This window comes from Dermacentor andersoni, chromosome 6 (assembly GCF_023375885.2).
Source record: "Dermacentor andersoni chromosome 6, qqDerAnde1_hic_scaffold, whole genome shotgun sequence".
Taxonomy (NCBI): Eukaryota; Metazoa; Arthropoda; class Arachnida; order Ixodida; family Ixodidae; genus Dermacentor; species Dermacentor andersoni.
In genome coordinates, this window is record NC_092819.1 from 182,549,879 (window position 1) to 182,570,962 (window position 21,084).

General features: G+C 45.5%; 1 protein-coding gene across 5 annotated transcripts in view; it reads left to right on the top strand.

Moving 5' to 3' along the window:
• The window catches only part of DCTN4-p62 (dynactin subunit 4), a 522,593-nt gene that overhangs the window by 271,987 nt on the left and 229,522 nt on the right, over positions 1-21,084 (top strand). For all 5 annotated transcript variants that reach the window (XM_055067008.1, XM_055067005.2, XM_055067006.2 and 2 more), the window contains one exon: positions 8,169-8,281. In XM_055067008.1, coding sequence (XP_054922983.1) covers positions 8,169-8,281 — 113 coding nt within the window. The remainder of the gene's footprint in view (positions 1-8,168; positions 8,282-21,084) is intronic.

The following is a 21,084-nucleotide window of genomic DNA, read 5'->3' on the forward strand; positions in this document are numbered from 1 at the left end:
ACAGCAACGAACTGTCCAAGAGTCTCTTCTTCCTGGCGGCTCCTGTTGTTGGAGCGGAAACACTCCATTAGTGTGGACAGTGCCGGGCTGAAATGCGAGCGCAATATGGTGAGCAGCTCACTCAGAGCTTTAACATGTGGTGTGGCTGGCTTGAGAAGGTCGAGCTAGAGACTGGAAAGATTAGAACGACAGAAAGCTGAGCTAATTGGTAAGGATTCATTATGCAAAAAAGAGGTGAGGCGTGCAGACAGGACACAAGAGTAGAGAAGTGGACAACACAAACGCCGACTATCAACTGGCGGGAGCACCGCGGCGAAAAAAGAGAGAAGCCACAAAACTCATCTGCGCAAGCTCAGGAATGGTATCACCAAGTGTCAGTCGGGTACATGTGCCGGTCTACGTTAGAGATAACTGTTAAGGCATTTAATCTCTTCCTTATGGAAAGTAATCAAAGGCGGACTCACGCATGCACTTCTACCATTATAGATATGCCATGCCTCTACCATAAGTCGCGTATCTTCATTCTGTACAATGTCGCACATTCATCTAACTCTGGCGTGCAGTTACAATCCACTGGTAAACGACCTTTTATGTTCCATTAGCCTCTAATTGATACACCGTCAGGTTTGCCCTACGTAGAACTGGCCACAGCTAAGGGGAATATTATAAACCACACCCATACGACAGTCAGTAAAACTATTGTTCTTATTGTGCTTCACTGGACAAATATCTGTTCTTTTCTTGCCTTTTACCTGCTCCTTTTTCCTCTGTACGGCAGCGCATATCTTACCTAGCTTATTGGGAGCAGTGAAAGCAACATTAACATCATATCTACTTGCAACTTTTTTAAGCCGGTGCGACACCGAATGAATGTACGGAATAGCCACTACTCTTGTTTTGCTATTACTGCCTTTTGCAATCGCAGCCATCCCCCACGAAACCAACTTCTTTAGGCACTCAGCCACAGTGGCCACTGCTACACTAGGATAACCTCCTTCTAATAGGCGCCGGACCTGTGCATTAAAACTGGCGCTCATTTTGTGCATGCAGGATCTGGTGAGAGAAGACTTAAGGCACGACATGGCAATTCCGTTTTTTACTACTTTGGAATGCTTGGATTGAAAGTTTAGCAATGGCTTCAAAGATCTTGGCGAGTACTGCCAACAAACGTGATTTTATTCAAAGACCAAGGAAATGTCAAGAAACTGAATTACGCGTCGCTGAGGAAATTCCTTGGTAAACTTTAATCCTCCTCCATAAAGTTCCGCTGCTACCTCAGTAAGTGAGCGATTTAAACTTTATGGAGGAGGATTAAAGTTTACCAAGGAATTGTTGCTTTTGATAGTTGTGAAAGAAAGCACGTTAAGCCCTGCAAAACTGTTAAAGACTTATTAATGCCGATGATCAATCTAGCCTTGATGAACTTTGGAATCTGGTCATTGCTTTCACTGCTCCCAATAAGCTAGGTAAGATATGTGCTGCCGTACAAAGGAAAAAGGAGCAGGTAAAAGGCAAAAAAAGAATAGATATTTGTCCAGTGAAGCACAATAAGAACAGTAGCTTTAATGACTGTCGTATGGGTATGGTTTATAAAATTCCCCTTAGCTGTGACCAGTTCTACGTAGGGCAAAAGGGATGGTGTATCAATCAGAGGCTAATGGAACATGAAAGGTCGTTAACCGGTGGACCGCCTTTTAATCTTTCCCTACATTGCCAAGATTGTAACTGCACGGCAGAGTTAGATGAATGCGCGATATTATACAGAACGAAGATACGCGACTTATGGTAGAGGCATGGCATATCTATAATGGTAGAAGTGCGTGCGTGAGTCCGCCTTTGATTACTTTCCATAAGGAAGAGATTAGGAGGCTTCACAGACATCTCTCACGTAGACCGGCACATGTACCCGACTGACACGTGGTGATACCATTCCTGAGCTTGCGCAGACAAGTTTTGTGTCTTCTTTCTTTTTTCGCCGCAGTGCTCCCGCCAGTTGATAGTCGGCGTTCTTTCTTGTCCACTTCTGTACTCTTGTGTCCTGTCTGCACGCCTCACCTCTTTTTTGCATACTGAACTGGAAAGATGTGGGTCCTCGCAGCTGGCCTGGAAAATGTCCTGCTGTTTGGCCTTGGGTGTGTCGTTTGCCTGGAAGAACACGTGGACTTGATGCTCGTAGACTGGCCAGGTGGACCTGTCTCCCTCAAATGGCTCAAGCCTTCTGTACAGCGGAATGGCGGCAGGAACTGGGGGTAGTGCTTTACCGCTCGTGGCGGCATGGGTCAATACGTGGGTACTTGTCACCAGTGTCACGATCCGCCTGGGTTCATGAATGAGGGAGGGCTCGAGGCACCCTCTGTTAGACAGACGCTCCGCAGTGTGGTGGCGACATGAACGATGACTAACCGAGCAGCTCTGCTCGTCAGTGTTTATTTGGTGTGGTGACCAATGTTTACCACAGAGCCTGGCAGGCCAACGAGGATTATGCCCGAAGGGGCGTCACATGCTTGTTACAAAAACGACAATGGTATATAAGCAAGGGAAGCTTACTACCTGGGTGCTGGTTGTCTGCAGTCTTAAACTTGCATCACTTCTGGCAAGTGGCATCGGTGGTGTTTTAATGGTTTAGCTTCGTTTGGGTACTTCAACCATATCCTGTTGGAAACATCTCGAGTAGTAGGCCTTGTGCTGCGCCACAGAAGGATTTTGCCGCAAAATGTAATGTTGTATAACTCTTTTTCTTCCTGTTTAAACTACTGCAGACTTGTGTGGGCCATGACCACAATATCAAACCTACAGAAAATATTTATCATACACAAATGGTTACTTAGGATAATCTATGGACTACCTTATGGACACACAAGGGATCTTTTCATTCAGTTTGATATTGTTAATATATTTAGCTTATACCACTATAGGCTACTGCGTAGGTAAAAAGTGGAGTTAAAAAAGCACCAGGCCAGCTTTTATAGGTATGCGTCGTTAAGCTTATTCCAATCCCCGTATCCACACTGTCGTAAAACTCACCGAGTTCTACCAACTGCATGGACCAACTACACACAGCAAATGCTGCACTATCAGTTAACCTTCATATTAAATGAATTAGACGACATGGAATTTAGTTTTCCGGACATTAACAATTAGGACATACGCAAATTTCTTGTGAAAGAAAAATCAGCAACAATAACCACTCCCATTTACCTAATTTCTCTTGTTGCAGCTGATTTTTGCTTTTCTTGTTTTGAGCGAAGATAGGTTCTTTGTTAACATAGCTGCATTTATATGTGTTTGTGCATATATAAGTATACAGTGCAGTCCACTTATAACGATATCGAGAAAGACGAAAAATATGATCGTTATAACCGATGATCGCTATATCTGGACTGCAGTTACCAAAAAAAAAAAAAAAATTTTTAAACGCGTTTGCACTCTTTACCTTTGCAGCTCTGAACTCGAATTCGCTACTTGCTCTAAAGAATAGATGATGTATACAGTAGGCCGTGAAAAACAAACTTTATTTCTAGCGCCAATGACCGTGTCAAGGATTAGGCGCGCGAAATAGTCCGAAATCTGCACTTGCTTTTGCGGCAGCTTCAGCTTCACAACCGCGGTGTGCATGGATTCCAGCTGCTGCGCGAAAACTGGCGGCAATCCTTTAGCATGCATAAAATCAATTAAGGAGTCGATCGACGACAGTGCACTTTGCGTGGACATCGTGGTTGGGGTCAAGGAGCCACTGTCGATCTCGTTGTCACTGTCGCTGATGCCGTCGCCATCGTCGCACAACTTTGCGTCTGTCGAGACAGCACATCTTCGGCGATCGCCTCGTCGGTGACCTCATCGCAGAACGAGGCAGCACTGTCTGCAGTTAAAAACTCCTCCTTCGACACACCACCTTTGTCACCAGTAGGAACGAGCTCCCAGAGCTCGGTTATGTCAGCGAATTCCACCGGGTCGGTCTCAGCGGGTTGGGGAAGTTCGTCCTTACGCACAAAGCCCGCCTTCTTGAAGCAATTGGTGATGAAGCAATTGGTGATGAACCACTGGTAAAGCGCCTCTTCAACATCGGTGTACAAAGGGTCTCTAACCCCTTTTCCGCTGATCGGAATGGCCGCTGATAGCTCCTGCCTTCACAATCGCGGTGCTCCCGGTTTTCAAGATGGTTGATATCGTTAACTGAACGAGCTCATACTTCTTCACGAGGGCGCTCACCTGGAAGCCGCATCGAGAGTCCTGCAAAATATCAATCTTCGTGTCAAGCGACACAGCTTTGCGCTTTGTCGGCGCCATCTTCGAACTGGGTTGAACCGTTTGTTGCACGCTGCTTCGGTGGCGTCAGCCTGCTATCGCGAGAGAGACGCGGGACGGGCGCCACCGCGCCGCTTTGCTCGTCGCTTCTTTTTTTCTTTCTCTCTCTATCGGAGCAACTGTGGCCGATGCGCATGAAGCAGCTAGCGCCATCTTGTGGCGCGCTGCGCCAACGTTGGCTGCGCCTACTCGTGCGCGGGCGGGGCGAGACGCGCTGCGCGGTAATGGCGGCAGATACGAACTTACGGAGGTAAACATCGCCTCGTCTCGACATCGTTCGTTTCAGGGAACTAAGCAACGCAATCGTTACGATTATTTGGCACGGAAAACGCCGTCCAGACTGCAAAATTTTGATCGTTATATCCGATATGCGGTGAATAACCTATCGTTATAAATGGTTTTTTTCCCCATAGACCTAATGCATAAAATGACACTCTCATGTCGACCCATCGTTATAACCGATATATCGTTATATGTGGTATCGTTATAAGTGGACTGCACTGTATACAGTACAACCTTGTTCATACGTTTTGGAAAAAACAGTGAGAAAAAACATACTGTGAAAACATACGATTCGAAGTAACAAAGAATTTGACAGACTCAACTATTGTTGACCACTACGTATGCGAAGCATCATACAGATCGTTGTGGCACGACACACCGACACACATCGAGCTGGTGGTGCTCCGGCAGCCCGAGACAAATTTTTTTTGTTTTCCTATTGCGTGGTGTTTTAAGAGGGTGATGGGAAACTGAAATGAAATCAAGCTGGTGAGCGACGCCGGGTGCCACCGAAGCTAAATGTGATGCCCACATCGTGCCACCTGCAGGAGGGAATGGCGGCTCATATATATAATCGCCTACTAAAGGCATGCAGTATGTTACCAATGGCACTACGTACTGTGCACCATGCCCTGTAAAATAGATAGGTGAAGGTGCTTATTTCAATAGGTTTGGTAGCAGTAGCAGGGAATGCGGCCTGCAACGACCTGGGTGGAGATATGCTGATACCGGAATAGGAAACTGCATGCCATCGTTTTCACGGGAGACGAGCGACTGTATACCGTTTTGATCGTGTGCACCTCACACCATTTCTTGTTCACATGGGATCTAGTGGCCGGAAAGTGTATATGACCGCAGTATGCAGCAGGGAGCCCTAGCGCATCTTGATTATAACCCTAGTGCGTTTTGATAATAATTACTTGTAGAGCTAGATGAAACACTCCCGATACCAGTTTTTGTTACTGAATACATGCTACACAAAAGTTTTTCAGTGCGTGAAAGGAGCCAGCGAATACACACGAAGTGCCTTGAGTGTTCAGTCGCTCAGCAATTTTGTGTGTATTTATGGGGTTATAATATTTGAGAAGTTGGTTAATTAATTAAGACTAATTATCTAATTAGGCAGAACGAAAAAAATTATCTGAGTATCTTCAAGCGATGGCAAGCAACATTACCTTGGTTCTGACCAGCCACGTAGAATTTGCATATTTATAATGTTTGGCTCAAGTTCCGTGGGACACCCTGTATATGGGCGTTCATGTATGCATGTATATGTGTATATGCACATATTTTCTTTTCTTTTGACGTTTTGTTTTGCCAGCATCATCAAATGTTTTCTTTTTTCTTTTTCTTTGTTGGTTCAACTGCAGAACCAGCATAATTACGCATGTGCACCCAATTGTTTCTGCACTGTATGCCCTACTGCTGCCTGTTGTAATGGGAGTGGGAACTCCGTCAAGTGGATTGTCACTTTTATTCCCACCCCCTCCATCATAATTTTTGTACTGATGGGAAATTAACATTGTTATTACCGTTATTACTTCGGGCATTTCCAGAGTCGATCGGTCGGTCGGTCGGGTCGGGTCGGGTCGGTCCGTCCGTCCATCCGTCCGTCCATCCGTCCGTCTTTCCATCCATCCATCCATCCATGAGGTGGAATCAGAAAGTCTTAGCCAAATCATGACTGTAAATGCGAAGTCAAAATATCCACTCCAGTGGTGTACCTTTCTTGGATCGGCACCATCATAGCTGCCAGTAGCTTTGCGGCACGGTGCTGCTGTCAGTTGTTGAAGATGGTGGTTGTGCTTCACACGTTCATGATGTACGAGCAGTGAAGTGTAATTGGTTTTCTATGGAGTAAGGAATGTAGGCCCATCAAAATCCACAGGGAAATGCAGTCCACGTACGGGGAAAGCTCAGTCGCTCTACTGAAAAAGTTCCTGGCAGGACCGTGATTCATAGCAGTCTGATGGTGGTTCCCACAGTAAGCTGGATGAATTCCACCACAGGGGCATCTCAAATTTAGTGCTGCGATGGGACAAATAGTCTCAACTGGTGCGGGGATTATGAAAAAGCAGTGTAAGGTACGTAGAATAGTACATATATGTGTAATTACCTATATGTACCTTACTTTGGCTAATAAAAGCTCAGTGCCCTTCCGTTCTGTGAAGGATAACCAGCGAAGCTATATGGGCCCCTTAATGGTAAACTGCACCTCCACCGCGGGTCTTCCCGGCATCGCACTATCTTCAAGATTGGCCCACGTACGGGGAGTTTTGTGTCTACACAAGGACACGATCCTGAGGGAGCTAGCTCTTAACAGCTTCGCTGTAAAAATAGGGGCAAGGACTTTCTGATTTGCCCTCGCATATAGGTTTGTTTCTAAATGTTTTCTCGCCTACCTGGGTCATTGGGTATTCCGTGGTCAAATGCTTAGCGCATTGGGCTGCTGTGCTGAGTTAACAGGGTTCAAAACTAACGATCAGACCACCTTAAGTAATTGAGTATATGCCAATGCGTACATACTTGCCACTCTTCAACGAACCTCTTTCACGCCAACATGGGTCACTGTAGGTGCAGGACTGGTTGCCACCAATGTCAAAGAAACTTCATAATGCCGACTTGGAGTACTGGGTGTGTGTTACTCAGTCCGTGATAGTCCCCAACGAACATCTTCGACGCCAACTTGGCTAACTAGGTATGTGCTACTGGGAGCGTGATGCTTTACGATGGCGATCCCTTCTCCGATGCTGGGCGGAATAAAATCCATTTTAAAGGACTCCTCAAGGACAGGAACCCTCTGCATTAGCAGGCTGCACAGCACAAGCACTGGGTATGTGTTGCTTTTCAATGAACGCCTTTCACGGCAACACTTGAGTGATCTGCACAATGAATGCACTAGATATGTACTGTTCTTCAATGAACGTCTGGCCAGCTGGATTTATGTGCCACTGAGTGTGCGAAAACCGAGGGAAGAATGCTCGGTGTTTGCAGTCACCACACTTCTTGTCTCGATGCCACCGTGTGGCGCAGTGCATCCAGATGGAAGCATGAGAGAGGTGCCCAGTTGTTGCATGGAGCATTTTTCAGTGTGTACATGTACCGACGCGCCATGCATTTTGGAGGCCATGCGCAGGCTTCATGGCGGTGGCACTAGATGGTGCAGAGTGGTCTTAGGGAAGTGCGAAAAAGGAGTTCCGCAGTAGTACATGCCTTTCTTCGATAGCGGCAAAGCGTTGCAGCGCGATATTGATTCAATGCTACTGCATTACCGTCGGCAGTCATTGTGAGATTGGTTCTGCTGCAATTTCTTCTTCTCAGTTTTGGTATGAAAAACATTGGTTTTTGCTAGTATTTTGTGAAGCACCCACTTGCATTTAAAGCATAAAATTTTTCACAGAAGCTGCTGTATGTCAAAATTATCTGAAATGGGAATTTTTTGCGGTCCAGAATTTCTTTGCGGTTGGACTTTAAGACCTGCACAGGCATTGCTACCTGGAATTAACTGTAGTTTCACTTTTTGCATGTGCATTGTTAGTATCACTTGGATGTACAATGAGCGAGTGTTATTCTTCTTGCAGCAGGAAGGAGGATGAGGTGAAGAAAGTGGAAGAGATGCAGCCAGCCATTGCCACCGAGGAGCTCGAGCCACTTCCTGAGGAGTACTTAACTGAGCCAGTCAGTGTAGCTCAAGGTGAGTCCGCTGGTGTTGATCTTTGTGGGCTTATTATGTTTGCCCAGCAATGGAAGTAGTTCACCGTGCTTCTCACCACTGCAGTGCAACAGACAAGACATTACTGGTCATAGACAGCCCACACTGTGTAGAATTCTCAACTTGATGGATATTTGGGACTTTGTAGATGCACCTTCCGGATTTTTATAGAGCTAATGTGTATTGGCGACGAATATAAGCCTGAAAGTTGGTCTTTTCAGATTAACTTGTTTGTCTTGAGATGCGCTACGAGAGCTTGGAAGCAACCTTTTAGATTTCCTGCTGGCTTGGCTTCGAGTAGCCTGTTCTTGTCCTTGACTAAGCGTGTTGGGAGACACCACCTCACAGCTTTTTTTGGTGCAGCACTATCGTTGTCCTCAATCGCCTGGGAGCTGAAAAGTCCAAAATAAAGAAGTGTATATCTCCAATGGGGTAGTGCATGGAGGAAGAAAAGGTAGAAGTGAGCATCACTTGACAATTTCGAAACTTAGTCATAATGAAAAAAAAAGTTTTTCTAGGTACACTTTTTGGTGCAAAATACATTCTTGAAAGGGATAGAACAAAGAAAGACAGCGAATCGCCAATTGGCACTTCACTGTCTTCCTTTGTTCTGTCGTTTTTCAAGAATGTATTTTGTGCCACAAAGTATACTTAGGAAATCTAAGCACCAAGTTGGCCAAGAAGAAGTCCTTTTGGAAAAAAAATATGCAGATCCCCCACGCAGCAGGAATTGGTTTAACTGAAGCTTTCGTTGGTTTGAGCTGAGACTGCGCAATATAACGGGACATGAAAAAGGCAACGGCACTTTCTCACGTCTTGTTATTTTGCGCTCTTTCCGCTCAATCCGTAAACCTACTAGCCCAAATGTGTATGCTTCGGCTTTTACTGACGTTTGCAAAAAAACATTGTTCACTTTTAGGGAGCATTCGAAAGTTTAGTGACACATTTTCACCAGGAAATGCCTCACTTAGCATAAACTTGTGTCACATGTGGCTCCTGCTTTTTCTGGTGTTTGTGTACTTGTGCAATATGAGCCCGGGGACGTCAGCCAAGGTGGCAGGTGGCAAGGTGGTTAATTCAGTTTTTCAATTAATTTGATCCTGGCTGAAGGTCTTTGCCAGTGCCCATGCATTTCTATGGGCCCTAACTTTTGTTATTTCGATCCTAAAATTGGCCTTCGCCACATAATTTGAACTTTACCTGTAAGCACGCATGTGCCTGACCCCTATAATGATGCTGGTAGCGATCCCTTTAGTGGCAGTATCTGTCCCGGCGGTGCTTAGGCGACAGAAGGTGCATTGAGTACCCATCATCTCTCATCGAAAACACCTATTTTCGACCCGCCCTAGGAAGATTTTCAAACAGTAACCATAGCCCACAATGTTTGATTACGGTATTTATCCGATTATAATGTGCACTTATTCATTTTTTTTTAAAGAAAATTGTGCTGCGAATGGCTTGTGTGGTGCAGTTGGACATGATACCAAAACTGCCCTCGCAACATTGGCATCCTTTGCTGCGTAAATCGTATGTGCTGCGGCAAAAATGACTTTAGGAAACTTACTGCCACTGTACAGCAATTTTTCTTGCCAAAAAATCAGGTGCGCATTAGATTTCTACTTAGTTTAGGAGGTTCAATGTCCCCCGCAGGGGCGTCTGCGTGAGCAGGTGTTTGATGTGTTGCGACACCACGTACCCGAGCACACGAGGGTTGGACCCTCCCGCGTGTAGCCGTGCGCGGCTTAGCCGTGTCCGGGGAAAGGGGGATCCTGGGGATTGAGCTGATGCTGGGTGTTCGGACCTTTAAGGCCCCCCGGCGGAGGCAACACACCTCTTTGGCTTCTGCTTCACGTAGATGGCACCCCCGGACTGACCCACCCGGGGGAAATCGGCAGTCGCCTTTTCCTGTCCTCCTCTTCAGTCTCTTTCTTATCTTCTTTCTTTTACTGTCCTATCATCTCTTCTCTTCCGTCACTTCCTAATTTTTCTAGGCGGCTAGGGTTAACCTTGTGTATGTGCCCCCGCTTGGGTACGTTATATAAGGTTATAGCAGCAATGCACGGCTGGCATCTGTAGCCTTACACGTTAAGTGCTACAGCGTGGTGGCCTCCATGGTGGGTGGCCGCCATTGCCGCCGAAAATGTCCGAAATATCATGGGAACACCTGCTTTTCCACGTCTGCTTGATCGTCGCCCTCAAAAGAGGGGACGCACCGATGAAATTCTAAGCCTCTTCAAACCAAAAGAAATTTTCCCCCGATTCCAAGTTGTTCACAGCGAAAAAACAGAAAAACCAGCTAGAACCGTATCTCCTTTCCTTGTTGCAAAAGGCTTGTCTGATGCACTTGGCCCAGGCTATAACGTCACCAAAATGTCGAGCGGGGACCTCCTCCTTGAAATCCATGATAAAGAACAGCACAGCAAACTAAACAAACTTGTGGCATTTGGAGATATACCTGTTACCGTTTCACCCCATCGGTCTATGAACACAGCCCGCGGTGTAGTATCTGATGCAGATCTCATTGACTTGTCCGAAACAGAGCTGTTAGAGGGCTGGAAAGAGCAAAATGTAACTAACGTACAAAAAATCATTATCCGAAGAGAAAATAAAGAAATTCCTACAAAGCACCTGATCCTCACCTTTGCCACTTGCGATCTGCCACACACAATAGAAACTGGATACACGAAGATAGCTGTCAGACCATACATCCCTAATCCAAGAAGATGCTTCCAATGTCAAAGATTTGGCCACGGATCGCAGAGCTGCCGTGGTAAACTTACATGTGCGAAATGTGGAGCCCAAGGCCACGCCTCAGATAAATGTGAAGCAACACCTCACTGTGTAAACTGTGAAGGTGAACATCCAGCATACTCCCGATCTTGTCCCAACTGGAAAAAAGAAAAGGAAATAATCACCTTAAAAGTACACGAAAACATCTCTTTCAAGGAAGCACGAAAAAGGTGCTCCCCATTCCACACCACAACGTACGCCGATGCGACGCGTCAGGGGGCAGCGCCGCACCGGCCTGCGCCACTTGCCCGGCCCGCGCACAGCGAGTCGTTGGCTGTGGCATCCCCCGAGGTGGAAGCAGTTAAACCTGCGCCACCCACCAAGAGACACAGAGGCCGGTTACCCCGGGTACGTCGGGCCTCAAGACCACGCCTCGCCAGGCGAGGTCTGACAAACAAACTAGGAGCCTGCACGTTCGGGCGTCCAGTGCTTCCCAGGAGGCAATGGACACAACACCGGTACGTTTGGTGCCAAAAAACCGGTGTGGCTCTCTTGAGCTCGCCAAAACAAACAATAAACCCATAACAGTGCCAGACGACGGTCCTGTTACCTAAAATACACCACAACACACCTGAACACAGAACATTTCTCATCCTAATAAAATGGCGGTGCTGCTCATCCTAATAACATCAGCTTCCGGAATTATTGATTGGAATGCCCGTGGCATTCTAAACAACTTAGATGACATAAAAGAAATAATACAAGAGTTTAATCCTAGGCTGTTCTGCGTTCAGGAAACACACTTGAAAACATCAAATACAAACTTCTTAACAAAATACACATTATTCCGCAAAGATCGCAACGATGGCCATGCCGCGTCTGGTGGCGTGGCTATTATAGCTCAAAGGTCAGTTGCTTGCCAACACCTCCACCTTCAAACTAATTTTGAAGCAGTAGCGGTTAGGGCGATTCTATTCGACAGGTTGGTTACGGTCTGTTCCCTCTACATACCACCCGAACATCGCTTGCAACTAAGGGATCTTGAAACTCTAGTCAATCAGCTTCCGGAACCATTCATTTTAACAGGTGATGTGAACGCCCATAATACGCTATGGGGCGACTCGCGCTGTGATGCTAGAGGGCGTACTATAGAAGACTTTCTTTTATGTACCGGTGCAGTTCTTCTGAATAAAAAAGACCCCACCTTTTATAGCACTACACACAAATCATATTCTTCAATAGACCTAACCATAGCCTCTCCATCTCTAATGCCGTACCTTAATTGGAAGGTCCTGAAAAACCCGTACGGAAGTGACCACTTTCCTATTCTCTTAAATTTAACAAAACACGCTGAATGCCCTCCACAGATTCCCCGATGGAAGATCGACTCGTCGGATTGGGAACTGTTTCAGGAGACTACATATCTACAGTACGATGATTTGAGCTCTCTAAGCATAGATGATGCTGTGGCATATTTAACTGTTTTTATTATTGACGCCGCTGAAGATTGCATAAAACAAACTAACGGACTTGCTAATAAGCGTCGTTTGCCTTGGTGGAATGACGAATGCAAAGAGGCACGGAAAAAACAAAATAAAGCTTGGAGCCTGCTTCGTGACTCTCCAACTGCGGAGAACCTCATTAATTTCATGAAGGCAAAATCACAGGGCAGGAGAACACGTCGACGTGCTAAGCGAGAAAGCTGGGAAAGGTACATATGTAGTATCAATTCGTACAAGGATGAGGGTAACGTATGGAATGGTGAACAGATTAAAGGGCAGGGAAACACAACCGCTTCCTTTAGTAGACTCTCAAGATGACACCATGAAAGATCAGGCAGACTTCCTGGGTAAGCATTTTGAAAATATTTCTAGTGCATCACACTATGTGCCAACTTTCCTAAAGTTCAAGGAACGCATGGAGCGAGAGTGCCTTGAACGAAAATGCGCAGCAGATGAACCTTACAACCGTCCGTTTAGTTTCGCTGAACTGAAGGCTGCTCTCAGTTCCTGCGGCAGCTCAGCACCAGGTGGTGACCGCATAATGTATGCGATGATCAAGTATATGCATCCAGAAACATTGAACACACTTCTTTCTCTTTACAACACCATGTGGGTATCTGGGCATATTCTGTCCTCATGGAAAGAAGCGATTGTCATCCCAACTCATAAGCAAGGCAAAGACCCCGCATTAGCCAGTAGTTATAGGCCAATAGCACTAACAAGCTGCATGTGTAAATTATATGAAAAAATGGTAAATCGGCGTCTAATCTGTTTCCTGGAAAGCAACCGTCTACTTGATCCCCTTCAATGTGGTTTCAGGGAGGGTAGGTCAACAATAGACCACCGTGTTCGCATTGAGGGAAATATTAGAGAGGCTTATATACACAAACTATCCTTTCTCTTTATTTCTGGACTTGGAGAAAGCCTATGACACAACATGGCGATTCAGAATCCTCCGAGACCTATCTGCGATGGGCGTACGCGGAAATATGCTAAATATGATAGAAAACTACTTGACTAACCGCACATTCCGTGTTAGAGTTGGCAATGCCTTGTATAAACTATTCACTCAAGAGACTGGTGTGCCACAAGGGGGCGTGCTTAGTTGCACCCTCTTCATTGTGAAAATGAATTTCCTCCGCAAAGTCATTCCATACTCAATGTTTTATTCAATATATGTAGACGATGTGCAACTAGGATTTAAGTCTTGTAACCTTGCTGTCTGCGAGCGCCAAGTCCAACTCGGACTGAACAAGGTCTCAAAATGGGCAAACGAAAATGGCTTTAAGCTAAACCCCCTCAAAAGCTCCTGTGTACTTTTTTCTCGAAAGAGAGGCTTGATACAAGATCCTAATATTATGCTGCATGGACAACACATACCACTAAACACTGAACATAAATTTTTAGGCATAATACTCAACTCAAAACTAACCTTCATTCCTCATATCAACTATGTGAAAGCGAAATGCCTTAAAACAATGAAGTCTAGGGTTTGACGAAAACTCGTCTGGCGAGGAAATAACATGGCTGAATAAACGTACACTCGCCAACTGAAAAAATTCAAAACACGGATTGACGTTTCGGCGCCCAATACGGGTGCCAAACGTCAATCCGTGTTTTGAATTTTTTCAGTTGGCGAGTGTACGTTTATTCAGCCACCTTAAAACAATGAACATCCTGAATGTACTGTCACATACAACATGGGGAAGCGACAGGAAATGCGTCATGAACCTCTACAGGAGCCTTGTACGATCGCGCTTAGACTACGGTGCCATTGTGTATCACTCAGCTACACCCAGTGCTCTCAAGGTGCTGGACCCTGTGTATTATCTTGGTATCCGCCTCGCCACCGGCGCCTTTAGGACGAGTCCGATTTAAAGCCTCTATGTCGAATCGAATGAATGGTCGCTCGATCTGCAGTGGTCATATTCTACATTTAATTATTTTCTGAAAGTACATGCTAACAAAAACCATCCTTGTTATCCCACCATAAATGATATGACCTCTGCAACACTCTTTCACAACAAACATACAGCCAGAGAGCCATTCTCGATCCGTGTGACAAAGCTGAGCGAGGAGATGGATGTTCATATTCATGAAAATAGACTAATGGCTTCTGCCAAGCCGTTTCCACTGTGGTTGTGGCGAATCATTCACTGTGACACGTCATTTGTGGAGGTAACGAAGCATGCTCCAGAGGCGCACATTCATATGCATTTTCTGGAATTACAATTTAAATACCCTTGTCCAGAGTATTACACAGATGCGTCTAAATCACATGCTGGCGTGTCATACGCAGCCGTCGGCCCATCCTTTTCCGAGTCCGATGTTCTGCACCCTCAAACAAGCATCTTTACAGCAGAGGCGTATGCACTGTGGTCGGCTGCGAAACACATCAAACAGTTAAAATTACATAAGGCGGTCATATACACAGACTCATTAAGCGTTCTGAAAACATTGATGTCATGCTTCAACCACACAAATCCAGTAATTGCATATCTTTTCTCTCTCCTCTGTACTATTTATGCCTCTGGTCAACATGTAACGATATGCTGGGTGCCTGGACACAGAGGTATTGAAGGTAACGTCCTGGCAGACCGAATTGCTACCTCCTTAGACACAAAAGCTTGCAACATCTCCACAGCTGTTCCGGTCTCAGACCTAAAGCCATACATACGGAAACAACTCAGAACCTACTGGCAGCATAAATGGGACTCTGAAACCCTTAATAAACTCCACATAGTTAAGCCATATTTAGGGTACTGGCCATCGCTGACCAAGTCCAGACGTAGTGATGTCCTATTCTGTCGTCTCAGAATAGGGCACACTTACGGTACACATAGCTTTTTGTTGAGTGGCGGTGAACGTCCAATGTGTAGTAGATGTGGGGAGACACTCAGTGTTCAGCATGTCTTCCTGGAATGCCTCGAAACACTAGTCGAGAGGAAAAGACACTTCCCGCTAGCATACAGTGAGTGTATACCACTTCACCTGGCACTGTTTCTAGGCAGAGAACCGCTATTTCACATGCAATCTACCTTAGCCTTTTTAAACGACGTTGACACGCTCCACGTTTTCTGTGCAAGAAATTCGTAACACGGCCTCTTGCGAGAGGCCACGGTTGCGATGTGAACCTTTGTTATAGCAAATGCTTCCAGGCCCTTGTACTCAAGGGATCAGCTGAGGCTGTTGTGCTATTTGTCAACATCAATTCATGTAACGCTATTACACCATTGTTGTACATCCTATACTTATAGCATACCCTACTTCAACCATTCTCATATTTTTATTCTTTGTGTATTTTATGCAACTTATAGCTCTCAGTTTTAGGCCTCTCTACAGCCACGTCACATCAGCCATTAGTCCATTCAGTACTCGTCACCACTGCCTTGGCGCTCTTTGGCCACACTTGGCCCTTGCGCCAATAAACACTACATATCATCAGGTTCAATGTCATTGCTATGTTCATCATCATCATCATCAGCCTATTTTATGTCCACTGCAGGGCGTAGGCCCCTGCCTGCAGACTCCAATTACCTCTGTCCTGCGCCAACCGATTCCAACTAGCACCTGCAAATTTCCTAATTTCTTCGCACCACCTAGTCTTCTGCCATGCTCTACTTCGTTTCCCTTCTCTTGGTACCCGTTCGGTCACCCTAATGGTCCAACGATTATCTAATCTGCGCATTACATGACCTGCCCAGCGCCATTCTTTTCTCTTAATGTCTCTTAGAGTATTGTCTATACCCGTTTGCTCTCTGATGCAAACCGCTCTCTTCGTTCCATCGCTCTTTGGGCGGTCCTTCTAGGGTGTCTACCAACTGGGAAAACCGGGAAAACCGGGAAATTTCAGGGATTTTGAGTAGTCTGGAAAAACTCAGGGAAAACTCGGGGAATTTGTGCCTCTATCAGGAAAAATTGGCTGTAATTTTATTGAAAGGGTCGAAAGTCGCGGTAATGCTGGCTCGAGTACAGACAGGAATCATAATGAGTCGTCTTTGACACCCTGTCATCGGCTGGAGGAGTTGCCAGTGTACAGTCAACGACCGACTTCCCGGATTCCCGATAATTTGGACAGCTTCACGGCACCGCCACCATGTACCACATCGAGTCAATGTATCAGAACGTCTGAAGTTTTCAGACGCAAGAACTCTTCGCCGTCCGATTTTCCGGACGTTTTGCCGTTACCACAGGTCCGAAACAGTATTAATCAAAGCCACCACCGCTGCCATTTGATTACCTCACTGCCTCGAACCAGCGCTCTCGCACACATCCGCTGGCAGCCGTAGCCACTACTGCAGCAACGTTAGGCCTAATTGCTTCAACGTTCACTATGAAGCTTCTTGCCGTTGGGTGCCGTGTTTTTTATTGAAAGAACTCGCTGCTGTCAGCAATACTGAACATTCGTAACATACTGAACTGTGTGTTGTTCAGTAACTGCTTGCATTTGTACATCGCGAGTGACCTATGTTATGTATCGCTGTATTTTGTACTTGGATTCTTTTCAGTTTCACTTTGTATGCACCCTGCTAAGGTCCCGGAAACAGGACCGCAGTATCAATAAATAAATAAATAAATAAAAAATGGCATGGACTCTTTGTGGTGCTCGCGATTGGCTTAGAAGCTTGGAAAGCACGGTGCGTTGCATAATGCTGGTTTCCAAAAGTCAGCTTCGCCTCGATAGAGAAATGTTACTTGGTGAAGCATACGCAATAGTATTGCAGTCAAGCATAAGAAGCGTGGGAAGACATTTTATCTGCTGTGCATTTTTTAACCCCTCCCTTCTATTCTCTTTTTGAATAACAAACACTACTACTTAGTATTCAAATTGGAATAAGTCGTTTTTTTTTTAAATTTTTTCATATGCTTATTAGAGATTGACAGCATCAGGCAATATGGTTTCAGGCCGTCTTGACATAACACATAGTTCTGCATCACTCAGGGAATTGTGCAAAGGCACCCAGGGAGAACCTGGAAAACTCGGGGAATTTAGAAATGTCAACTTGGTAGGCACCCTGCCTTCACTTGTTCTCAAGCTTCCTTGTCAGTCTCTAAGTCTTTGCCCCATATGTCAGCACCGGTAAAATGCACTGATTGTGTACTTTCCTTTTCAATGATAACGGTAAGCTCCCAGTTAGGAGCTTACTATGTCTGCCGTATGCGATCCAACCCATTTTTATTCTTCTGTGAATTTCCTTCTCATGGCCAGGGTTCCCTGTGATTAGTTGACCTAGGTAAATGTACTCCTTCACAGACTGTAGAGGCTGACTTGCGGTTCTTGAACTCATGTTCCCTTGTCCGGTTATTTATCATTATATTTGTCTTCTGCATATTAATCTTCGGCTCCACTCTTACACTCTCTATGTTAAGGTCCTCAATCATCTGTTGTCTGCAGTGTTGCTGAATAGAACAATGTCATCGGCAAACCAAAGGTTGCTGAGGTATTTGCCGTCGCTCCTTACTCTTAAACCTTCCCAGTAAACTGAGAAGGTTTAAGTAAGCCTTCCCAATAAACTGGGATAGCTTGAATACTTTTTCCAAGCACGCAGTGAATAGCATTGGAGAGATTGAGTCTCCTTGTCTAACCTCTTTCTTTAATGATATGTTTCTACTTGTGTAGAATTAAGGTGGAGGTCTCACTCCGGCAGCACGAGCCCCCTGTTTTCAGTACTTTTGGAGCAACCTTGGTGGCTCTTCTACTTAGGATACAGTCGAACCCGACTATATCGAACCCATTTACATCGAATTATTCTATATATCGAACAATTTCTGGTCACGGTATAGTTACAATGAGTATATATAGCAAAAATTACGCTTACATCGAACAAATATTGCAGTGACTCCCGATATATCGAACGTCAAGCGGCGGAAAAGTGCCCCCAGAGGTTGGCTTTCCCTCGCGGTAGCGGGGAAACCCGGCGGCGCGGCTCCATCCAACCGCTCTCCCTACCGTGACCGCGCTATCTCGGGCTGTTCGGGCGAGCCGTCGACACTCCCTGTGTAGCGCATAGTGGAGTCTATTAGGCCACCATCCTCCCTCTTTTTCTATCATCTTTCACTTGCCACCCCTCTCCCCTGACGACGCTTCGCCGTGCTCCCACACGGGTTGCAGAATCAAGCGTCCTTCCTTTGTTTAGATCACTATCTAGCGACACTCCCGAGCAAAAGATGATCCTGGCCCGCCTACAGCGCTTGCTCAGACAGCCAATCAGATGCTCTTGTGCTCTCTTCGTGCAAGATGGCGAAAGTGCGAGTTGTCTGGCTGCTTCTCTTGTTTATCGTGTTTGCGCCTTGTGGGCCTTCTCACGCAGTGTTGCCGTGATGAAGCGGCAGAATTCGCCGTTTGTCGTGAAGCTCGAAATCATAAATCGCGTCGAACGCAATGAGAAGTTGGATGTCCTTGCAGCGTGCAAGATTCCGAGGAGCACTCTCGGCACGATTAGGGCTAAAGTGGCCAGACTCGCAACCCGGTGCCATGGCGCCTGACGCTTACGCACGGCCGTGTACGAGGGGTTCTTCATACGTGCCGGTTTCCGCGTGCTCGGTGAGGACTGTAAATTCTGATGAATGCGACGAAGCCGTTGCCGAAGTTTGGAGCTAGCTGACAAAATTTCCGGGACATTCGAATCAACGGTGGACGAGTTTGTGAGTGCAGATGATGGTGTCACGACCACGGTAGAGCCCGGAAACTAAGACTACATCGCCGACATCGTACCGAGCACAAATGACAGTAGGAACATTGAGGAAAGCAACTACGGTCCTTTGCCCATATCCTTCGAAGTGACTGGTGCACTCGCATTAGTCCGGCGCTTCTGCGCGAATGCGGAAGGTTGCAGCCTCAGCTGCTCCGACTCCTTAGACAACGTGGGGAAGTGCGTGCGTTGCAGGCAGCGAAATTGCCCAAGCAGAAGAAAATGCAGGACTAATTTATGCCAAACTAAGCTAGTTTCGTTAATAAAGTGATTTTATAAATGGTATGTGCTTTTATGACATCCAATTATTTAGCAGGCTTATATCGAATTATGCTCTATATCGAACTGATAGGCGTTTTTTTGCGAGTTCGATATAGCCGGGTTTGACTGTATAAAGTTGTCGTATATACCATAAAAAAGCTTAATTCTTATATATTCCAACTATATATAATATAAATTAATTATCGTGATTTAGAAATAAATGTTCAAGAACAAGCATGAGATACATGGTTTTTCGCGAACTGTGTCTCAGTTGTGACCATATTTAGAAGAAACTACCGCATTTACTGCATTGCAGCTTGCTCTGTAGCTTTAGGACATATTTATCTCTTTCCTAGACGCAACAAAATAATGTTTGCATTTACTGCATTGCGGCTTGCTCTGTAGCTATAGGACATATTTATCTCTTTCCTAGACGCAACAAAATAATGTTTGCATTTACTGCATTGCGGCTTGCTCTGTAGCTATAGGAAATATTTATCTCTTTCCTAGACGCAACAAAATAATGTTTGCATTTACTGCATTGCGGCTTGCTCTGTAGCTATAGGACATATTTATCTCTTTCCTAGACGCAACAAAATAATGTTGAATTTTTACTTTTTGGATAATTTGCTTTTGAAGATTGCCAAATATAGCAACTTCTATTGTAAACAGCCCGGCAACTACACGCTCAAGGAAGCAAAATTTTGGATAAATTAGAGTTCAAGAAATTTCCATATAGAACGCAAATTTCATTTATCTACCTTTATTAATTTTCCTAATAATGCGACCAAAATTAAGCAATATTTGGAATTCTGGTCATACTTTCGCCCATTTTTGCGGAAAGGTACTAAAGGTACGAAGTGGCCATTTTGGATGAGACAATTAGAAGCCTGAATTCAAAATCTCAACGCATACTTTTCCAATAAAGCAAAAAGAAACGCTGTACGAGACACGTGCATTTTACTATTTTTTTCCACTGGTAACATCGATAAAAGTCGACGCGATCTTCAAACCGTACCACAATCTAAGGACTCGTATCTCAAACATTAGCAGCTATGGTCATTTGTTATCGTAATATGCTATAATCACAGCAACAAACTTCAAAGAAAGGAAGAAATTTATACTATTCTTGCACTTACATGCAAAATTCTCAGCTAGCGCCATCTACACGATTGCCACAAAAGTGCTGGACCGGGAAGTTCAGAGTGTATCCGAATGGGGCGGGCCAAAACATTTTACCTCAGGAACGAACATTTTAGACTTTCCCGCCGAAGGATTCCTGGGGTGGAATCTTATAATGGTTCCGAAAGGGAAACGGTTCCCTTGCCCTCACGTGATTGGTCAGAATTGTGGTTGCATCAGCGGCCGTCAGAGACAGCGCTGCGGTATCGCAAATTTTGAACACCGTCACGCACCTGTCAATAATTTTCAAAGCGAACCCGTCGTTGGCCATGAGTGGAACTGGTGAAGAGGTAGACTTCTTTGGGTTCCGTTGCTGTGGCTTGGCTGTTTACTTGCGACCATGACCGTGCCGCCTCGGAGACTCGGGGTGGTGCACGGTCGCGTGCGTTGATCATCTCTGAGGTGCGACTTCATACAC